The sequence below is a fragment of the Trichechus manatus genome, unplaced genomic scaffold, assembly GCF_000243295.1.
Source record: "Trichechus manatus latirostris isolate Lorelei unplaced genomic scaffold, TriManLat1.0 scaffold00044, whole genome shotgun sequence".
Taxonomy (NCBI): domain Eukaryota; kingdom Metazoa; phylum Chordata; class Mammalia; order Sirenia; family Trichechidae; genus Trichechus; species Trichechus manatus.
In genome coordinates, this window is record NW_004443980.1 from 3880681 (window position 1) to 3898519 (window position 17839).

Here is a 17839-nt window from a genome sequence, read left to right on the forward strand (position 1 = left end):
TATTTTTCTTTATTATAGATGCAGTACCTCTTTTTCTGAGACTTCTCCATTCACCACATCAGAATGTTTGTGAACAAGCAGTATGGGCTTTGGGAAACATTATAGGTAAGTTACATTCAGGTTTGAAAAGACTTCAATTAAGAATCTTAATTAACTTTCTTCTACGTTGGCATAGCCATTATACACTATGTTTCCTCTAAATTTATTGTGGGTTGACTCTCTCCTTGCCTTATAAATACTAACTTAAGGTGGTACCTCTTTGTAAAGGATAATGTGATTTGCTATCAGGACTGGTAGGTTAAATTTTGTGCCCCCAAATCAAAATCTGGAGAAACAACAATGCTTGATGCCCTTGGCTAATGGTGAGGAAACATAGAACATCAGTGTCCCAACATGAGCCATTGCATACATTTCAGACTTCTCATCTTGAATGTAATTTTTTTTTAAATACAATTTTCATTTCTGTAGGTGATGGTCCTCAATGTAGAGATTATGTCATATCACTGGGAGTTGTCAAACCTCTTCTGTCCTTCATCAATCCCTCCATTCCCATCACCTTCCTTCGGAACGTCACATGGGTCATTGTCAATCTCTGCAGGAATAAGGACCCCCCACCGCCTATGGAAACAGTTCAGGAGGTAAATGAAGAATTGTAAAGGCCCGATGGTATATTTTTCCCTATGTTTGTGCTTTAGCTTTTCATGCACAGGGAATGAATAATACATGCACGGATTTCATTCAGGTATAAGATTTCTTAAGTAAGTTATATTTATTTTTGACTCCTGTGAAATAAAAATTGAGTATCTTATAGCATCTGAAAGATTATCAGTCCATCCCAGTTCTTCTTTTTTAACCACTATGTTTATAAAAAGAAAACATAAAAAATTCAAAGAGGAAAATACAAAAGGAGAAAGTAAAAAAAAAAAATCTCAAAGTTTTGTTACTACATTGCATTGTTGATTTAACAATTACTAAATAAAATGCTTCTACAGATGAAACTAGCATTGTTATATGCAGATGTTCTTGAGTGAGTTTGCATTAAGTCCAGTTGAAATTCCCTTGATGTCTGACAAAATTAATGTTCTTAAAAGTGTGACATACTTTGTGTTAAATCTAATTAAAGGAAAGTAAAAAAACTTTCTTATATCTGATTTGTAAATGGATTTGAGTATTTTAAGTTTATAAAAATTCTTTGTAACTTTTATTCACTTGACTATAGAGAAATGATGTCTTTATAATTGACATCTTTAGCCAGCTTCTGCTACGTTTTGTTTTATGCAAAGGGTACTGAATGTGATTCCTATCCACCCATCCCCTCTACTTCCTTTCCTAGGTTTTAAATAAAAGATCTGTAAGGCCGGAATGCAAGAAACAAAGCTTTATACATAGACATATTGGTTATAATTTTCTTGACAAAATCTAAGGTCAAAAACTTTAATATGAATCAAATAACTTATTAAATAAAATCATGTTTTTACTTTCCTCAGCTAAGTGAGATGATGATGGCAGTTTTAATAGCAGCGTTTCTTAAGTAGCCATACTGTTAATACTTGCATCTCCATGCTTTCCACTTGGCATTGTATGTGTAAAGAAGTTTATTGAAAACAAATGTTCTTCCTTTAAGGTACATTAATCTCTGACAGATTTATTTGGATATTTTAACTGGGTATCTTAAATATACTTCTGGTGTTTTAGAATGATCTTGTCAGATTTTCATTTTCTTAACTGAAGAGATTCAAACATGTTGTCTTTCTTGCCCTGCCAGCAGTAGTTACTGCTTTCTATGTAGCAGTTTGTTTTTACTAAGACATACTCATCCACTCTAGTGTTACTTATTATTTATCTTCTTTCCTTAGATTTTGCCGGCATTATGTGTGCTCATATACCATACGGACATAAATGTAAGTAAAGCACAAGCTTAGATTTGGGATTTTGCTCCAATGGGGAATGGAAGGGTTATTTACTCTTTAGGCTTTCAGTAAGTGTCAGCACGTATTTTCTCAACCTGCCAAGCTTCTGCAATGTGTAAGTAGTTTTTGAAAATAGGATTAAGGGTGGATTAGATTTATAGCTAAACCAGCCAGACAGCAAAAATGCTAACTGTAGAGAAATTATCACATGTAGAGTTAATTTGTTTATCTGTACTGTTGCAGTGTTTTTAAGTATTAATATTTGTAAAGTGGTTAAAACTTTATAAAGCACCTTCATTGTTGTTACTTTTCATCTCATTTGATCTTTCAGTACGTAGCCTAGGTATTATTGTCCCCATTTTACAGAATAAGAAGAAACTGAGCCTCAGGGAGAGGTTAAGTGACTTATCCAAGGTTGCAGAGCTAGCAAGGGTCAGAGTTGGTATTGAAACCAAGGCGTTCTGACAACAGATCTTGTGTTTTTTCCATTAAACCACATTGCCTCCCAGGCTACAACCTTTTGAAGTATAGTATTGAATATAGAGTATAGTTTTAAATGCAAAGGCATTTTAGATGATATTTCCATTACACGAGATTTGGTTAAACATTTAATGTCTATATTCTGGCATAATGTCTAATTTGATGCTATTTAGGCAATCTGAAAATTCTAAATGCAGTAAGGCAAAATGTATCTTTCAAACAATAGATAAACTTAGGCTAGCATTGTCTAGCTTCTATTGTTCCAACTAAAATCTCTTTCTGATTTGTTGTATGTTTGTGTTTTTATGATCCTGTCTTTGTGTGTGTCTGTACGCGTGCGTGTGTGTGTTTTACATTGGGATGAAGTAAATAAAACGTTATCGCTAGCATTTCTCATGAGGTAGTATGGTCCATATGTAGAAATTGAACCTCATTTCTTTAGCTCATGTTAGGACTTTAATGTCTTAGGAGAGAATCTTTCAAAGGTAACTAAAGCCACCTTTTATTTGTGATATATTAGTCTGAAATGTCATAAAAGTTAAGCAAAACATATTTATATATTGTTTTATTTTCAAAACAGATATAAAGTGACTTAACAAAAGATGTATAAGATAATAAACTTCTTGTAAGGAAAAAGAAGGAAGTAAAATTATAGAAAAAATTTAGTTGTTGCCATTGAGTGTTAAGTTTATCTCTGAACTTTCTGACAGACAAGATTAAAAGAGAAATAAGCAAAATATCTGATATTCTATCCAGACTTTTCCCTAGGACATCATGGAATTATAGGCAAATAAAAGCTTCCACCATCTGTTGGTTGTGTTTATGTGAAAGCCAGGGGTATTAAAGGAACAAAGGACTGGGGTTACAGGCATATTTGTCAAGGTTAGCAAACAGTCACAGATTGTTCCACTTACACCAGAGTTGTGCCGTAAATTGTGGGTTCAGAGATAAAGAAGACATAGAGACTCTGCTCTTGAAGACCTTAAGAATAGGTAAAAAGAGGGAAAGAAGTGAACATTTGTCAAGAACTCACTATACTGAATCTTCTTCTGTAGTTTCCTTTTATCCTACTAGCACCCTTAAAAGTTCTATTATCCTGTTGTACAAATTAGGAAATTGAAACTCAGTAAGAGTTCAATAACCTAAGGTCGTAAGAGCCATAGCTGAGAATTGAAGCTGGTTCAAGGCTTGTGTTCTTTTATACCGCGGCCACATAAATGCATAATACAGTGTAAGCACAGACACAAGGGGAAGAAGTATGATAGAGGAATGACCAAAGTGCTAGATTATTGGAGCACAGTAATTCTGTCTGACAAATCAGAAAGCTTCACTGAGGAAGTAACATTTGAAATGGGCATTATAAGGAGAAGGTTGGTGGTGGAAGTGTAACAGATGACACAGATGATAACATTAATAGTTAGCATTTATTGAGAGTTTAAAAGGTCCCAGGCACTATTTTAAGCACTTCACATATGCTAAGTCATTTAATCTTATAAAAATCCTGCGATTTGTACTATCATTATCTCTCCATTTTACAAGTAAGATAGTAGAGGCTCAGAGTAGTTAAATAATTTGTCTAAAGTCACATAACTATGATGAGTAGGATTTTTTCAAGTTGAAAAGTCATTTCAAGAACACAAGGAAAGAATCTGGAGGACATTATGCTGAGTGAAAGAAGTCAATCACAAATGGTCAAGTATTGTATGAGACCACTATTATAAAAACTAAAAAAAAGGTTTACACGTAGACAAAAAAATCTTTGATGGTTATGAGGGAGGGAAGAGGTGGGGAGAGGAAATCACTAACTAGATAGTAGACAAATGTCAACTATGGTGAAGGGAAAGACAACATACAGTATAGGGGAAGTCAGCACAGTGTGTCCAATGCAAAATCATAGATGCTTCCTAGACACATCTAAACAGCCTGAGGGACTGGGGACCATAATCTTGGGGGACATCTAGGTCAGTTGGCATAACATAGTTCATAAAATGTTGTACATCCAACTTTGAGTAGCTTCTGGGGTCTCAAAAGCTTGTGAGCAGCCATCTAAGATACATCTACAGGTTCCATCCTGTCTGGAGCAAAGGAGAATGAAGAAAACCAAAGACACATGGGAAATATTAGTCCAGGGGACTAGTGGACCACAAGTACCATAGCCTCCACCAACCTGAGCCCAGAACAACTAGATGGTGCCCAGCTACCACCACCTACCGCTCTGACAGGGTTTACAATAGAGGGTCTCAGACAGAGCAGGAGGAAAATGTAGAACAAAATTCAAATTCACAAAAAAAAAAAAAAAAAAACTTGTCTGACAGGGACTGGACGAACTCCTGAGACTGTGGTCCCGTAACACCCTGCTAACTCAGTAGTGAAGCCTTTCCCGAAGCCCACTTTTCTGACAAAGATTAGGCCTATAAAACAAATAATAACATACGTGAGGAATGTGCTTCTTAGTTCAGTCAAATATATGAGACCAAATGGGCAACTCCTGTCTGAAAGGAAGACGAGAAGGCATGAAGGAACAGGAAAACTGGACAGACGGACGCAGAGAACCCAAAGTAGAAAGGGGGGAGAGTGCTGTCACACTGCAGGGATTGCAACCGGTGTCATAAAACAATTCTTAAGTGAGAGACCAACTTGCACTGTAAACTTTCACCTAAAGCACAATAAAATTATTTTTTAAAAACAAAAGGAAAGATACTAGGAGTTGAGAAAATACATGGAGGGTTTGGAGAATACAGGTAGTTTAATAACCCAGTACATTTGCTGAGGAGTTAAGTTGCAGGGTTTTGAATCCTGTGTTAAGGAGTTTGGGCTTTATTTTGTAGTCAGTGCAGAGTCATTGAAGATTTTTAAATAGAAGAGTGATGTATTCAGCTCTGTTAGATAACTTGGAAGAAGTATGAAGTGTTTGGAGTGGGGCAAGTTTGATAGGTATACCTAATTTGCTATCACAGTAGGTCTAAAGAAGTTGATGAATTATGAACTAGAAGCTGTAACAATAGTAATGGTTAGGAGAGAAAGAATTTGAGGGTTAGGAGAGAAAGAATTTGAGAGTTAGGAGATAAAAGTGAGTAGAAGTGGTAGGGGGAAAGATCAGAGAGAAGTAAAAATTACTTTTCTAATTTAAGAATCAAGTAGATAATATTGCCATGGACCATCAGAAGGAATAAAGCAAAAAGATAAACCTGGTTAAGGAAGATGATGAGTTACTGCAGGACAGACACATTGGGTCTTATTTACTTGATGTCCCTTTATGGCATGTTTCCAGGAAAAATAAAGCAACATGTATTTGGAATTTACCAGTTTATAAGGATTGACGAAACTGAGAATTGAATAAGATTGCTATGGGGAGGCTGTATTTCAGAAGGAGGTCTGAAATTGAATTCTAAGGAATTCCTTGCTTTTAAACAGTGGCAGCAGTGGAAGAAGAACCAGCAAAGTAGTTTTTTTTTTGTTTTTTAATTTCTTTTGTTGTTGAGAATACATACAGCAAAATATACACCAATTCAGCAGTTCCTACTTATAGAATTTAGTGACAATGATTACATTCTTCAAGCTGTGCAACCATTCTCACCCTCTTTTCTGAGTTTTTCCTCCTCCATTAACATAAATTGACTGCTCCCGAAGTTTCCTATCTTAAAAGAGCATAATGCTCAAGGCAGACATTTTTAAATAGTTAAGCTAAACTGTTATTTGGTTTTAAGAAGACTTCAGGGGGTATTTTTGGTTTAAGGTTTAAAGATTATCAGGGCAGTAGTTTCAGGGGTCAGCAAAGGAGTTTTTAAAAGCTGAGAGATACAAATTATGAAACAAACAGTGGGGAGAAAAATAAGGTAGAGACTTAACAGATCCTAGATCATAAAAAAAAGGTGACTGTAGCAGTACATCGATAGGGAACTGCCAGAAATTCAAGCCGGATTCAGAAGAGGACAAGGAGCAAGGGATATCATTGCTGACATAGATGGATCTTGGCTGAAAGCAGAGAATAACAGAAAGATGTTTACCTGTGTTTTATTGACTTGCAAAGGCATTTGACTGTGTGGATCATAACAAATTACAGGTCACATTGCAAAGGATGGTAATTCCAAACACCTAATTGTGTTCACGAGGAACCTGTACATAGATCGAGAAGCAGTTGTACGAACAGAACAAGGGGATGCTGCGTGGTTTAAAGTCAAGAAAGGTGTGCATCAGGGTTGCATCCTTTCACCATACTTATTCAATCTGTATGCTGAGCAAATAAGCCGAGAAGCTGGACTGTATGAAGAACATGGCATCAGGATTTGAGGAAGACTCATTAACAACCTGTGTTGTGCAGATGACACAACCTTGTTTGCTGATAGTGAAGAAGACTTGAAGCTCTTACAGATGAATATCAAAGACCACAGCCTTCAGTACAGATTACACCTTAACATAAAACAAAAATCCTCACAACTGAAGCAGCAAGGAACATCATGATAAACGGAGAAAAGACTGAAGATTTCAAGGATTTCGTTTTACTTGGATCCACAATCAACGCCCATGGAAGCAGCAGTCAAAAATCAATCAACACATCAAATTGGGTACATCTGTTGTAAAAGATCTCTTTAAAGTGTTAAAAAGCAAAGATGTCACTTTAAGGACTAAGGTGCGCCTGACCCAAGCAATGGTGTTTTCAGTCGCCTCGTACGCACGTGAAAGCTGGAAAATGAGTAAGTAAGACCGAAGAAGAATTGATGCCTTTGAATTATGATGTTGGCGAAGAATATTGAATATACCGTGGACTGCCAGAAGAATAAACAAATCTGTATTGGAAGAAGTACAGTCAGAATGTTCATTAGAAGCAAGGATGGCAAGACTTCGTCTCAATATGGACATTTTATCAGGAAGGACAAGTTGCTGGAAAAGGACATCATGCTTGGTAAAGTAGAGGGTCAACAAAAAAGAGAAAGACCCTCAACTAGATAGATTGACACAGTGGCTATAATAGTGGGCTCAAACATAGCAGTGATTGTGAGGATGGTGCAGGACCTTGCAGTGTTTCGTTCTGTTGTACATAGGGTTGCTATGAGTCGGAACTGACTAGATGGCACCTAATAACAACAACAACAGATCATGAAAGGTCTTGATTACCACATTAAGAGCCATATATCCTTTTTTTACGTAGTAGATAGGGAGCGGAAGAATAATGATCAAATTTGTATTTTGGATTTATAGCTCATCGCTACTAATTTGAGTGTAGATTTTAGGGGAGACTGGAGTTGGAAAGTCAGATTAGTGGTAGTTTTGTGGTATGGATTATAGAAAATTAGGACCAGTATTAGAACTGAGGCAGTAGGAATAAAAAGGCAAAGGGAGACTTGGAAAATATTTCTGTGGTAAAATTTGCTGGGTTTGATATGGGTGGTGAGAGAAGAGAGGAGTCAAGGGTAATACCAAGCTTTCTGATTGGAAGGTTAGGGTAAGATGCAACAGAAAACTAGAATAGCTACAGAAAGAGGTATAAAACAGCAGGAACGGCTTCAGAATTTGAGTCGGTGACGGCTGAGAATCCTGGAGAAAAGGCTGGGTTGGAGTGTGAAGAAATTAGGTGGGTTTTGGACTTTAATGTGCCTGTGAGACATTAGAAGGAAAGCTAAAATATTGACACTGAGAACTAGAGGAGAAATTTGGACTAACTCAGGTCAGTCTGTTCATTTGCTTTGTATTTGTTGTACTGCTTAAAAGTTTGTTTGCAATGGAAATGATTCGGTTTTCCTGTGCTTTTTGAAGTCGTTCAGCCATGACTTGAGATTCCTAGACAGTTTCGAGTGTCCTCTAATATTTGATACATATCTAGCTTATTTTACCATTGGTACAAATGAAATTAATCAGTTGTAGCAGATTGATTACGTGCTGAGACTTGATTATGGGTAACATTGGTGATAAGTATATCAGGGGTCCCCAAGACCACCCTCAGATTCAGTGATTAGAAAGACTCAAAGCTGTTATACTCACAGTTATGATTTATTACCGGTTCGTGAATTTTTTTCTTCTCTCATCTTCTTTCTACCATTGAATCCTTCCAGTGAGTTTTTAAATTGAAATCGGCAAAGGCAGAAGGCACATAGGGCAGAGTCTGGGAGAAGCCAAGCATGAGCTTCCAGTTGTTCTTTCCCAGTGGAGTCATATACCAGCGGTATTTATTTCTCCCAGCGACAATGTGTGGCAACACATATTGCCAACCGGAAAGCTCACGTGGGCCTTGGTGTCCAGGGTTTTTATTGGGGATCTGTCACGTAGACATGGAGCACCCATGTGACTGACCTTAGCTACTCAGTCTCTAGACTACCCAAAGATTCGACTGGTATAGCATGGCCTAGGGCTTCAGGCAAGCAAAAATAGTTACTCACCACAGAACACATTGTTAACCATAAACTATTTGGTGTGGCCCAAGTTCTCAAATAGTGATACGATTGATATATTTGGTTTCAACTCTCATTATTTTGTGTTATAATTTCTGTGTGTTTTAGTCTCTATTTAGTGTGCTTTCTTTTCCCTTTTTAAAATTTCGTTTGGCATTAGGAAGGTTTGTGTTTTTGTTCTAGTAGGTAAGCTTTATATTTTTACCTTTTGTAATGCCTTTTTCTTTTTAACTATGTGATGTGACAGTTTTAAATGGTATTTTTTGACCCCTATCTTTTACCTGTGCAATGATTGATGAGCTTATTCTGTTTTTCTCATTTCTCTCACTGTCCTCGTTCCAGTTTTGAGTCTGTAGGGTTATGTCTTTTGCCAAATTTGGGAAACTTTCTGCTATTATTTCTTGAAAATTTTTTTAGCTCCATCTCTCCTTCTGGGACTCTGATGACACAGATATTAGGTCTTTTGTTATTGTTCTGTAAGTAGTCCAGAAGGCTCTGTTCATTTCTTTTCTCTCTCTCTCTCTGTTGTTCAGATTGGATTTCTATTGACCTGTCTTTGAGTTTATGATTTTTTTTCTTCTCTCATCTTCATTCATATTGAACCCTTCCAGTGAGTTTTTCAGTTATTGAATTTTTCAGTTTTAAAATTTCCATTTGGTTCTTCTTTATATCTTCTATTTCTTTGCTGAGACTTCCTATTTTTCATGTTTCAAGAGTGTTCATAATTGCTTGTTGAAGCATTTTTATGATACTTTAAAATCCTTGTCAAATTCTTGTCGGATGATTCCATAGATAATATCTGTGTCATCTGAGTGTTGGTGTCTGTACATCATCTTTTCTCTTTTGAATTGAGATTTTCCTGGTTCTTGGTATGACAAGTTATTTTCAGTTGCATTCTGGACATTTTGGGTATTATGTTATGAGACTCTTACTCCTATTTAAGTCTTGTTATTGCCAGACTGGGTAGGAGACAGGCTCTGTTCTCACACAGCATCTACAGACACCCTCCCGGAGCGAGGCCTCATTGCAGCTGGGGTGGGATGGTAGATGGGCTCAGCTCACAGGCACAGCTTCTGACTTGCCATTTTTAAAGTTGCAGTATCTCTTTTTTTCCAGAACATACAACATTTATAAATTATTATTCCACTCATGTCCTAACATTTGTGTTAATCTGTGATCTTTGATCTGTAAACCTACCCCTTATCAACTATCTTCTTATCCAACATTTTACGTTTACAGTGATAGTAAAAATCTACTGTCTGATTGTTTTGCACATCAATGACGTACATCTGGCAGTAACAGATGCCAGGGTGTGAGGCAAGAGTAATGCTAGCTGTGATAGCTAAGATTATGTCTCAAACTTGGCTGGGCCATGATTCTCAGTGGTTTGGCAGTTATGTAATGATGTAATTTGGCAGTTATGTAATGATGTAGTCATCCTCCATTTTGTGATCTGATATGGCCATCCTCCGTTTTTGCATAACACCAATTTTTGCATAACAACCTAGTCGTTGGAACCTAACCATGTTGGTAAGTGAGGAATGAGTGTATTAAATGCTCAACATGAGTTTTTTCACTGAAATTTCCCCGTTCATCTCTTGGATGAATGAAGCTCATCCTCTAGTACAGGGGTTGGCACACTTTTTCTGTAAAGGGCTTGTTGTTGTCATTGTTAGTTGCCACCTAATCAGTTCCAACTCATGGTGACCCCATGTGTGCAAAGTGGAACTGCTCCGTAGGGTTTTCAAGGCGGTAACCTTTCAGAAGCAGATCACCAGGCTTTCTTCCGAGGCACCCCTTGGTTGGGTTAGAACTGCCAGTTTGGGGCTGGTAATTGAGGACTTTTGCGCCACCCAAGGATTCCTATAAAGGCCAGATAGTAAATATTTTAGGCTTTGTGGGCCATGCGGTCTTTGTTGCACTTTGCATCTCTGCCTTATAGCATGAAATCAGCCATAGACAATGTGCAAATGAACGGGCGTGACTGTATTCTAATAGGATTTTATTTACAAAAACAAACAGCTGGATTTGGCCCACAGGCTGTAGTTTGCCAACCCCTGCTCTAGTAGACCTCTGAAGAAAAGCTTCTGAGTATTTTCTTAGTTCTTGCATATGTAACTATTTTTATGTAGCCTGATCCTTAGTTCACACTGTCTTTCCTCAAGTTTCTTGAAAATGCTGTTTCACTGTATCTTGCTTTTGAAAAGTGTGATGCCAGCCTGACTTTCTTACTCTTATAAGTCATTTGATCTTTTTGCCTGAGAGTTCAGAGAACTGTTTCTTTATCTTTAGAGGCAGTAGTTTACAGCTGTGTTGCCTTTAAGCCCTTCACTGCCTTCGCCTCTTCTCTATACAGCTTATTCAGAGAGACTGAAGTCTCACACAGGCTTGGGGCAGGAAGCCCAGACAAAAGTGAAGAATTTAATTTTTTCTCTTCTTACACATTATTTGAAATTTGTCGTGTCCTCTGATTCCTAGTAATGCTGAAGATGCAGGCTATATGTGGTTTTATTTGGTCTTGTTATTCATCTGTTTTTTTAAGGGTATGTGGAGAGATTTGAGTTTAGGTGGCCGCTGTTATCTTAGAGCTACAGGATGTCTTTAATTTTAATAATAAACATCTCTGAATTTCACATAGGATAAGACCAGTGCTTCACATTTCTCTGTGAAAACACCAAGGAGAGCCACAAACAAACTCTTTGACCTTGAATGAGTCACCAAACCTCTGAGCCTGTGTTTTTTCTCTGCAAAATTAGGATGGACATAGGGCATGGTTTGTACTCCATGTTCCTCAGTTGAGGACGTGTTTATCTGTTCACTTTTGTAGTCTGAAAAATGAATTGCATTGCTAAACATGTATGAAAACCTCTAGAGTAGACAGATAATCTTTTTGGCCTCTTCTAGTAAGGAGCCCTGCTGGCACAGTGGTTAGGCACTTGGTTGCCAGCCAAAAGGTCCACTGGAGGAAAGACCTGGCAATCTGCTGCTGTAAAGATTACAGCATAGGAAACCCTAGAGGGCAGTTCTACTTTGTCCTGTGGGGTCGCTATGAGTCGGAATTGACGCAATGGCATACAACAACAGACTTGAAGTATTGGCCTCATTCTGTATATGAATGTGTGTATGATACATGGGATTATTAGGTACCCAATTTGTGGGACAAGGAGAACTACTTTTCTGCCTATTTTTAAATTCACCTGTTTGATATATAAATGCAGAAGATACGGTAGAAGTTATTACAGACTTCTGTGTCTCATTTTTATGAAGAATAGTCTGAGGTAGGCATTGAGAGCAAAATACCTACTACTTAATACATTTATCAGGGAAGCAGATGTTTTTGCCACCAAGACATAAAACTTGGTTACTTCTTCTGTTCACTCCTAAGGTATGTTATGTATTTTAAACATTCAAACAAATACGTAAACTGGCTATTCTTTTTTACCTCCTACAGATTCTTGTAGATACCGTTTGGGCCCTGTCATACCTGACCGATGGAGGTAATGAGCAGATACAGATGGTTATTGATTCAGGGGTTGTGCCATTTCTTGTGCCCCTTCTCAGCCACCAGGAAGTGAAAGTTCAAGTAAGTATTTTAAAATTTTCCTACTTATATAGAATTGCTGAGTTCCAGACCAATATGGCCAATTGTTTTTGACCTCTTAAATATATCCTCCTAGAACTCTTTCAAGCATTCCATTGTCATTTCAACCAGACAAAAATGAAGTGTATCATCATTTCCCACAAACCTCCTCCTGTTCCTGCATCCCCTTTCAATGGACAGCATGGTCCAAGCTAGAAACCTTGATCTGCCTTTTGTTTCTTTCCTCTTTGTTACAAAATCCTATCAATTCTTCTTTATATATAGTTTTCAAATCTGAGCCACTGAGTTAGTTCAAGACCCTGTTTCTTTTTCTCTGATAATTTAGTAGCCTCCTAACTGCCTTCCTCTTTTTCCAGTATCTCCCCACTCTAATTAGGGGTAGGTGGCTGATAGATGGGTTTATCCTACTTCTGCCAAAGTGAGCTTTCTAAATGGAAATGTGTGCCCACTCCTGGCCTCTGTTAAAATGTTTTAGTGCTGCCAATATCCCAGTGCCAGATCAGAGGTTTTTATCATCTGGTCACTTCCTAGCTCTCAAACTTTTCCAGCCTGCCTCTCCCATATGAGAATTACACCTCAGCCGTACATACTCATGTACTTAACAAAGAAAGCCATCGTCCCCTACTCTAATGAGCATTTGGCACTTACGCTTAGAATGCCCCCCGCTACACACTTTGCACCAGAGATAACCTTTAGGACTCAGCAGGATTTCTCTTGGGAAATTTTCCCTAATCTTCCCCAGAAGAGGAAGTCCTGTTATTTCTTTTTTTTTCAGAAATAACATTTCTGTTTTTATAATTTACTACATTATTGTAACTACTAGTTTCTTTATTATGCTCATTGGATTCAGAGTTTCTCAAGAGTGTAGTAAGTTTATCTTTTCATCATTATCTCTGTGCCTAAAGTAGCCCCTGTCATACCATAGGCACTCCATAAACGTTGATTGAGTTGTTATTTTAGTGTACACAATAACTTAGCATGTCTTTGAAATCCCTCTCTTTCTCTCTTTTAACATTTTATTATGGAAATTTTCAAACATGCACAAAAGTAGAAAGAATAATATAATGAACCTCATTGTACCCATCACTCAACTTCAGAAATTATCAACATTCTGTCATTCTTTATCATCTATCCCTCCACTCTTTTTTAGTTGTTTTTGTTGAGTATTTTAAATCAAATCCCAGTCAAATCTCTCTTCTTTCTGCTCTTAACTTCCTATTCTGTCTTTCTAGCTGTTAAACCTGAATTTCAGGACCACATGCTGCCCATAGTGAACTCTTTACCGGTTCTCCTTTAAATTGAGAATATCGAGGACAGTGTAGGTAGACCTGCAGACGCATGTTCACACCTACACAAGTACAAGCAAGTCCTTTTGGTAATAGAATGTCTTTATTCTGGCATTGTCTGTAGTGCCTTTTTTCACGTCAGAATGTTATTTTATGGAATGATAAAACATGGTAGATGTTTTTTAACATCCCTCTTGGCAAATAAAAGCTGCTAACCTTATAAAGTTACCTATCCTTGCCCTTAATAAAGAAAGAAAAATTTATTTTCATAGTCTGTGACATCCCAAAGTTAATATATGTAACATTTATGATTCTTTCACTATACAAGTATTTTACATCTGTTTTACTTTGAAATATTCTCATTGCAAAACAGTCCTCAAATGAAGTGACTTTTAAGAGCATGTAACTAGAATATAACTATGATCCAGGACTCTTCAAATAAAGAATGATTTTTGTCCTTGTAGCGCTTCAGACCTCAGGGCTTGGGTAGAACAGACAGGTAAACCAGTGTTTTTAGTTTGGTTTGTTGTGTCGTTATAGAGGTGGGTGCTGCGGAAGCATAGAGGGCTCACACAAGACATCCACATTCTTGTCTGTGGTTCCACTGAGCAGAGGAACAGAGTGACTTGAACAGCACTGAGCTTGTTTTCAGCCAGCACTCTAACGGAGACAGACACTGATGGATAGTACAACAGTTTTAAAGAGATAAAATTTTAGTAATGGATTAAAATAGCTGTTTAAAATGGGCCTTCAGGTTTTTCGTTTTAATTTCTTTTTTAAATTTCTTTGGCTCTTTTTTGAATCAGTTGCTCACATGGTTTTTCCATGAAATATTTTTCACAAGTGACTTGTTTAAAATTCAGAATTGCTCCCAGTTCTGCTTACTGCTTTGTGTGAGGATGAAATAAATGTTACTCATTCACCCTTTATATTTTTACATTTTCTCAAGATTATGATAGAATCAGTTTCATCATAAACAAATAAATAAACTTACAGAAAATATTGTATCCCCACCCTAGACAGCAGCACTCAGAGCAGTTGGCAACATAGTGACCGGCACTGACGAGCAGACCCAGGTTGTTCTCAACTGTGATGTCCTGTCCCACTTCCCAAATCTGTTATCACACCCAAAAGAGAAGATAAATAAGGTAAGGCATACAATGTCTTCATCACTCTATTTTTCTCTCTTTGTATATCTCATTTAACTGCCCGCTTGTTTCTGTTGGGGAGCCCTGGTGGTGCAGTGGTTAAAGCACTTGGCTGCTAACCAGAAGGCTCGTGGTTCAAAGGGAGGTAATGAGAAAACATCTGGTTGGGGGCCTTGTGTTATATTCTTGTAATTAGATTGGGCTGCGAGTACACTGAGGAGCCCTAGTGACGCAGTGGTTGAAGCATTTGGCTGCTAACTGAAAGGTCAGTGGTTCAAACCTGCCAGCAGTCTGCTTCCATAAAGATTTACAGCCTTGGAAACCCTATGGGGCAGTTCTGCTCAGAGTCAACTCAGTGGCAGTGGGCTTGGTTTTTGTTTTTTGGTTCTTACTGTTGCTGCTTGTTCCATTGTAGTTTTTCTTCAAAACCAATGCAGATGAGATGAGAATTAACTTCAGATCACCTCTGCAATTGTTTGAGGTTTTTTTCCAACTTTTAATTGCTTCTTATAAGTGCTACTGTGATCATCACAGAATGAAAAATATTTTTAGACTTTTTTTAACTTAAATAGATTGAGTAATACCAACAACCAGTAAATTATAGTCACTAGGTCAAGTGCATACAGAATCTGCCACTTAAATGGCTGGTATTTTTGATAAATAGAGATATCATAAATTAATCTCCCTACAAAATTAGATTTGGAGCTAAAGATAGAATACCTAAATTAAGGGATCATAAAAAATTGTTCTTTCTAAGATTTCAAGCTTGAGGTACAAAATTATTATTAATTGTATAATATATACTTAAGTAATTAGCTCACTCAGGAAAAAAAGCATATGCATACATATGGAATGATAGATTTTCAGATAGAAGACTCCTGTGTATTTTTTTCCCAAGAGGAAGAGGGACAAATGAGTTACGCAGTGGTAAATTTGAGAAGAATATGATGAAAATAGAGTGGGAAGCAGTGGGTTGTGTAAATCATCTGGTTTTCTGGCAGTCGTCCCTGGGCAGGTTACTTTGGAGGAGGGCAGAACCATTTGCTGCTATTTGCTGTCCTTTCAAAAACATGAATCATATTCTTTCACTTAAAGTTCTCCCCGTGTCATTAGGGTAAAGAATAGATTCCTCTGTGTGATGAAGGTTGTTCATGATCTGTTCCCTACCTTTCCTTTCCAGCCCTCATTTCATACCTTCTCTCATACTCAGGGGGCAGTTCTACTCTGTCCTATAGGCTCGCTTTGAGTCAGAATGGACTCAACGACAACGGGTTTGGTTTTTTTTTTTCTCTCCTACTCAGTATTTAACATTCTCTGAATGGCCATTTTCAAATACCTTTGTGACTGAGTTCTCCCACTCAGGGTTTCATCTCCGTTATCTAGCGCAGTGACAGTCATAAATGTGGTAGCCAAGTATTAGTTGACTACATCGTCATTTGCCTGAAGTGCCACCATCGCCACTTCCATCAGAATTGATCATTTCCTCTTCTCTGTCATAACTACATTTATTTAGTTGCTTGACTGTAACATGACAGTTAGATTCCTATAGAAGAGTATGTTGTTGACAATCATTATTTTATAGATACATTTGTTCCAGTGAAGGGAAAGAAGCTAGAGACTTTCAGACTCTAGGTCTGTTATTTTTACTGTAGAAAGTTCAGTAATAGAGGTGAGTTTTATAATTGGAAAGTAAAAATACTGAAATATTTAATCTACATAATATGTTTAATAGAATTAATTTTAACCTAGATACCTGTTCAGCTTCACCTAGTAGTCAGTTGCTTCAAATGCTTTTCACCCATAGCGTTTGCATTATTTGCATCTTTGGGATCACGATGGGACCCTAGAAGCTGAAGTTACCAACTTGCTTTTTTTTTGCTCCACATTTGTTTGAAAATTTTCAAACCTACAAAACATTTGCAAGATTAGTACAGTGAACACCCAAGTACTGTAACACAGATTGACCAATTATTAATATATTACCATAGTTGTATGGTGTCTTAGTTATCTAATGCTGCTATAACAGAAATACCACAGTTGATGACCTTAATAAACATAAATTTATTCTCTTGTCGTCTAGGAGGCTAGAAGTCTGAATTTAGGATGCCAGCTCTAGGGGAAGGCTTTCTCTCTCAGTTCTAGGAGAAGGTCCTTGTCATCAATCTTCCCCTGGTCTAGGAGCTTCTCAGCGCAGGGACTCCAGATCCAAAGGACACGCTATGCTCCCAGAGCTTCTTTTCTTGGTGGCATGAAATCCCTCTCCTCTGCTCACTTTTCTTTTTTATATTTCAAAAGAGATTGACTCAGCATACAACCTAATCCTGTAGATTGAGTCCTGCCTCATTAACATAGCTGCCTCTAATCCTGCCTCATTAACATCGTAGAGGTAGGATTTACAACACATACGATAATCACATCAGATCACATAATGGTGGACAGCCAGACAATACTGGGAATCATGGTCTAGCCAGGTTGACATACTGTTTTTTTTTTTTTTTTTTCTGTACATTAGATGAAGGTTTACAGAACAAATAGTTTCTCGTTAAACAGTACACATTGTTTTATGACATTGGTAAACAAACCCACAACATGTCCACACTCTCCCTTCTCGACCTTTTTTTTTTTTTTTCTTTTTTGGTGAAAATATACATAGCCAAAGATACACCATTTCAAAAATTTCTACAAGCACAATACAGTGACATAGATAACATTCTTCCAGTTGTGCTGCTATTCTCACTTTAGATGAAGGTTTACAGAACAAAATAGTTTCTCAGTAAACAGTTAGTATACATGTTGCCCTATGACAATGGTTAACGACCCCACTACGTGTCAACACTGTCCTCACTCAACCTTGGGTTCCTTATCACCAGCTTTCCTGTCCCCTTCTGCCTTCTAGTCTTTGTCCCTGGACTGCTGTGCCTCATTAGTCCCATTTTGTTTTATGGGGCTGTCCAGTCCCCAGCTGAACGGTGAACCTCAGAAGTAACTTCACCACTGAGCTAAAAGGGTGTCTGGGGCCATACTCTCG

General features: G+C 37.5%; 1 protein-coding gene across 3 annotated transcripts in view; it reads left to right on the plus strand.

The window, feature by feature from the left end:
* KPNA3 (karyopherin subunit alpha 3) overlaps window positions 1-17839 on the plus strand; it is a 98432-nt gene that overhangs the window by 67603 nt on the left and 12990 nt on the right. For all 3 annotated transcript variants that reach the window (XM_004376570.1, XM_023731532.1, XM_023731533.1), the window contains exons 8-12: window positions 19-105; window positions 469-638; window positions 1857-1901; window positions 12228-12359; window positions 14683-14811. In XM_004376570.1, the coding sequence (XP_004376627.1) occupies window positions 19-105; window positions 469-638; window positions 1857-1901; window positions 12228-12359; window positions 14683-14811 (563 nt within the window). The remainder of the gene's footprint in view (window positions 1-18; window positions 106-468; window positions 639-1856; window positions 1902-12227; window positions 12360-14682; window positions 14812-17839) is intronic.